Source organism: Propithecus coquereli, unplaced genomic scaffold (assembly GCF_000956105.1).
Source record: "Propithecus coquereli isolate 6110/MARCELLA unplaced genomic scaffold, Pcoq_1.0 Scaffold411, whole genome shotgun sequence".
Taxonomy (NCBI): domain Eukaryota; kingdom Metazoa; phylum Chordata; class Mammalia; order Primates; family Indriidae; genus Propithecus; species Propithecus coquereli.
Window position 1 is genome coordinate 678006 of NW_012149853.1, and position 5225 is coordinate 683230.

General features: G+C 57.5%; 1 protein-coding gene across 1 annotated transcript; it reads left to right on the forward strand.

Annotated features, from left to right (window-relative positions):
- Positions 1–345: 345 nt before the first annotated feature.
- Positions 346–4706, forward strand: CST3 (cystatin C). Its single transcript, XM_012653118.1, has 3 exons — positions 346–665; positions 3131–3244; positions 4346–4706. Exons 1-3 carry the CDS (start codon positions 423–425, stop codon positions 4427–4429), a joined length of 441 nt encoding a protein of 146 aa, XP_012508572.1. The 5' UTR covers positions 346–422; the 3' UTR covers positions 4430–4706.
- The last annotated feature ends 519 nt before the right edge of the window (positions 4707–5225 follow it).

The following is a 5225-nucleotide window of genomic DNA, read 5'->3' on the forward strand; positions in this document are numbered from 1 at the left end:
TTGGGAGGGACAGGCCTGGGGACAGACGGCGGGAGGCGGGCATGAGAAGGAGGGGGAGACAGGAGAGGAGGGAGGGAGCGGCAGGACTGCTGGGGAGGAGCCGTGAAGGGGGACAGGAAGGAGGGGCAGAGCTGAGAGGGCGAAGGGGAAGCAGGGGCAGGCGCGGGAGGGAGAAGATGGGCGTGGGAGAGGAGCTGCGGCGGGCGGGGTCCGGAGTGGAGCAGCAAAAGGGACCGGAGCCGCAGGGCCGGAGGGTGGGGCGAGGAGCAGGGGCGGGAGCGGCCCGGAAGAGGCGGGCCCGGGGCGGGGCGGCCCAAGCAGCATAAAAGTGTTGCCTCCCGGCAGGCGGGGCTCGCGGCCTCGGGATCGCGCCTGCTTTTCGTGCCGTAGCTTGGTCCTAGAGATCCGCTTCCGAACCGACCATGGCCGGCTCCTCGCGCGCCCTGATGCTCCTGCTGGCCGCGCTGGCCGTGGCCCTGGCCGCGAGCCCCGCGGCCGGCGCCAACTCGGGCCGGCGGTCGCCCATGGTGGGCGGCCTCCTGGACGCCAACGTCAACGAGGAGGACGTGCAGCGCGCGCTGGACTTCGCCATCAGCGAGTACAACAAGGCGAGCAACGACATGTACCACAGCCGCGCCCTGCAGGTGGTGCGCGCCCGCAAGCAGGTGCGTGTGGCCGCTGCCGCGTGGGGTCGGGAGTCGCAGGAGCGAACCCGTCCACGTCCCCATCCCGCCTAGCCCCTTGCGGGCCCCCGCCCTGGCGCCCCTCGCGGCCGCGCCCGAGCGCCTTGCCAGGCCGTGTCCCGGGTCTCTCAATCGTCCCGCAGCTCTTGGCGTGTGTGTCCCCGGGAAGCCCACTCCAGCCTGGCCAGGAACCCGCCTTGCACGCAAGTCTGCTCCTGGCGCCTCAGATCTGCTTCCAGACGCCAGCTGGCTAGACGCGCTGCGGCGCCAGGGTCAGGGTCGGGCTATGTCCGGCATAGCGCCCTACCTGGGACGCGGGGACCAGTGTGGGCTGCTAACTGAATACCCACGGGAGGCGGGAAAACAGAACCTCACCTGGCTGCTGTGGACTCTGCCACTAAATTATTTTTTAAGCACTTTTTCCTTTTAACTTTTTATTCTGACATAATTTCAGATTTAAAGCAGTTGCAAAAATAGTACAAAGCATGGCTGTAGACTCTTCACGCAGATATCTCACGGTATCACTTTGCCATATTGGCTTCACCCACCTCACTCTCCACATGCCTGTGTAGATGGGTATGTGTATACACTGTGTATGCATTTATTTTTCTGAACCTTTGAGAATAAGCACTTCAGTGCATATGTCCTGAAAATAAAGGCATTAGTTCACATAACCACGATTCAGTTTTGAAAATCAGGAATCAATACTGACATTTTCAGTTATCTCATGCACAGACCTGTTTAGATTTCCCTGGCTGTCCCACTGATGGCCTTTATACCTGAGGACACTCTTGGGCCATGCATTGCAGCTCTGTCTCGTCTCCTCAACCTCGTCTAACCTGCAGCAGCCTCTCCTGCAGCAGCCTCTCCGTCTGTGTCTGGCGTCCAGCCACTTGTGATATAGAGTCGGTTGCTGAACCTGCTGCCCCCTCGAGGTTAGATTCAGGTCATAATGTGAGCACAGAGGAGGCATGTCCTCCTCCCTGAGTGCCTCAGCAGGTGCCACTCGGGGAGCCTGGCCTCCTGGTCCTGAAGGTACATGCTTCCCTCTGAAAGTCACGGCCTTGGGAGCAACCCCTAGGGCGAGCGTCCTTCACCCTGAGCCCCGCAGACCACCACCCACAGCCATGGGCAGCTGAGTACCTGCTGGGGTGCAGAAGACCACGCTTGAACCCTGCCTCTGCCAGCCACAGCCTGGGGGCGGCTAGACTCGGGCAGAGGAGGAGGGCAATCAGCATGGAGAAGGGTCAGGCGGGGGCGTCAGGGAGGGCTGCTAAGGCCGAGCTTGCCCAGAGCCACAGAGCAGCACAGTGTGGTATCAGCACGCCAGTGCGTAGTGCTCTTCCCACCTGCTCCTGAAATTTCGGAGCATCCAGACCAGCCTATTTCTCCTCTTGCAGCCCTCAGCTGGTGTTCTTGCCCTTGGACATGAAGTGTGCTCCCTGGTTTTGCAGCACTGCCCCCAGCCTGTACCACTGGAGGGTGGCCCTAACTTGAAGTAAGACACAGGATGCCATAGATCACTGGTCCTGTGGGCCTATTTTCCACATGGGAAAACTAATACTGGAGGAATCATGGAACTTGCTCATGGTTCGGTGGGGCAAGGTCTAGATCCCTGGTCCAGGGTCCTTCATGCCGTGCTGCTCCACAGTTCTGACAAGTCAACTCTGGGGGATGCCCTGTGCAGGGAAAGGGGTCAATTCTATTCTGTAGTCACAAATTTGAGCCACGCAGGTGTGTTACTCGCTTGAGAAATACTGCCACCAAAATCACACTTTAAAACAGAGGCATTTGAGAGCAGTCTTCTATGGGCCTGACACATCCGTGTGTGTGAAACATCTCATTTCCTACTGATAAACAAGGAATAATTAAATCTGGGGTAAATAGAAGGAATGGGATTCTGTTGGGCTGTGTTCTAGTGGCTGGAAGTCAGCTGAAATTGAATCATCTGAAGACAGCCTTCCTAGAATAGATCGGGGCTCCCTGCCCCCTGAGCAACAGTTAGTAGGACATGATTAATCATCTGCTCAGGCACAGAGCCTTCTCCTGTGCTTAGACCTTGCCCTGTGCTCCTGGTACAGGGACTGTGTTTATTTGCTCCACCCCATCTGTTTGTCCAGAGATGTGCCTGCCATTCCTGAATCCAGTTAAAGGGTTTTTAGTTTCTGGCTTTCATCTTTATTTTCTTCCCTCTCCTCCTACTTGGCTGCGTGAGACACCTTATTGGAGTTGCTCAGAGAAAACAAATTACAAGGGAGGGCCTGGGGTATAGCGCGTCCCTGCCAGCCAGCAGGAGGAGGTGGCTTATGTGCCTTGCAGGTGACAGTGTGAATGCAGGTGTGAAGCCCCTGGGCACACGCAGTAACTCAGCAGCAGTGAACTCCCTGTGTGTGTGTGTGAAATTGACGGCAGTGCTGTAGGTGAACCCTGCTCTTGTTCATGTGTAGGTCGTGGCTGGGATGAACTACTTCTTAGATGTGAAGATTGGCCGGACCACGTGTACCAAGTCCCAGCCCAACTTGGACAAGTGTCCTTTCCATGAGCAGCCTCATCTGAAGAGGGTATGTGCCTGATGTGGGTGGGGGCCAGTAATGCACTGCAGAGGGGGATGTGTGTGTTCCTGTGATCCCGCACACGTTCAGGAGGGTGGGTGTACACACGGAGGTGCATGTGTGCATGAGTGTTTGCAAGCACAGGGAGTGTGGGGAATGCATGCATGTCCATGTGCACGTGTTGGGGTGTGTGGGGGGAGGTGCATGGAAGTGTGTAGGGGGGAGTGTGGGGGTTCATGCACAGAAGCCTGTGGGTGAGGGGTGCATGTGAGTTTACATAGATGCATACCTGTGTGCATATGGGGAGGAGTGGAAGGGGCATGTGCACACGCCTAATTTGAATTGCTAAGAGGGCTTTAGCTTGGGAATGGGAGTACTGAGAGCACAACCCTGCCTGTTCTGGGGCATTGCCTGCTGTGCTGGAGGAATCAGCTACAGAGGTGGGTGCTGGGGAGGGAGAAGGGCTTTGTTCAGTGCCAGCCTCGGCCACCTGCCCATGGCCACGGCCACACTGAGCAGATTAGAGGCAATTAGAGGCCTGTAAGTGGCCCAAGCCCTCCGAGGCTGCCCCCACTCACCCAACACCAGCTGTTTCAAGGACCCCGCTGCTTCTTGTGAGGTCTCTGCTCTGGGGAGAGCCACACTCCCCTTGTCACCCACTCCCCATGCCCCGGCTCTTTCAGGGAAGTTCCCCTCCCCTGGGGTCTTCCTTCTGAATCCTCTTAGTGGTGGCCCAGGGGCTGGAGGCAGAGGGAGCTCGGGGGCAGTGAGCCACCTCCCTTCTTCGCTCCGGTGAGCCGCCTGCACCCTTTGGGCTTCTGTGGCCTTGCACAGGCTGCTCCTTCCAGGGCTGTGTTGCGGCAGTACGGTGGGGGGTCCTGTGGGCCAGGTAGGGGGACACAGTGCCAACTGGTGCCCTTGGAGCCCTGGGAGGGCTGTGGAGCAGTCACTACATAGTTGGGCTTGGTGTCCTGGGACCTGGCGGGGGTGGGTCGGTGCCAAGTGTGTCACCCCCAAGCTTCCTCACCCCGACCCTGACATCCCAGGGCTGGGCATCTTCCCTTTTAACTGTAACCTGCACTGATTATCCCTCTCTCTTCCCTTTCACAGGAAGAGCTGTGCTCTTTCCAGATCTACAGTGTTCCCTGGCTGGGCAAAATAAGTGTGGTGAAATCCAGCTGTCAGACCGCCTAGGTGTCTGTGCCAGGCTGGGCTGCACTGATTGCCTCTTCCCTACGCCTCGCGCTGCCTTATAGTGTTCCCTAGCCTGGGATGGAGGCCCCACCCTGCTGCGGGTCTCCTCTGTGCACCAGCACCGGGAGGCAAATAGAGAAGGCTTCTGGGGGCCTTCATTCAACAGACAAGTGGCTCTTCTTTTTCCTTTCTCCTCATTGCTTCTCAAATTCACCAGTACCATGGTACACACGCTTTGCTCCCAACTCCTTAAATAAAAAAGTAGTATTGGCTCCTTCTTGAGTTGGTGGCTCTCTGGGAGATGTGCACATGAGAAGGGTTTCCACAGTCCCTTTGTGAAGGACTCCTTGTCCTCCTGGTTCTAGACAGCAAATCAGTTCCTGAGAGCTCATAAGCCAGTCAGGGGACTGAGTGGCCACTTTGTGGGTATCTGAGGCTCAGAGCAGGCACAAGAGCAGCGAGGGGCTGGAGCCCAGGTACTCCCTTGCAGCAGCTCCTGATGAAGGGGTCTGGGGAGCGGGGTGCCCAGGCTGCTGGCCATGGATGCTGGGCTGCTGCCCCCAAAGGACGTCAGGCAGAGAGGAGGGGACCAGCCCTCAGTGGAGCTAGCCAGGCAGTAGATCCCACCCAGGTTTGTAGAGTTGGTCAGACTCCAGAGACTGACCTTCTCTCATCAAATTCCCTAGAGAGTAATAGTGATTTATGTCCACTGCTTTCCACAAAAGCCTTTGGTCCCTACATAGAAAGAAAGACTAAAAGCATACCTGTGTATGTGTAACTGATTGGGGGAAACACC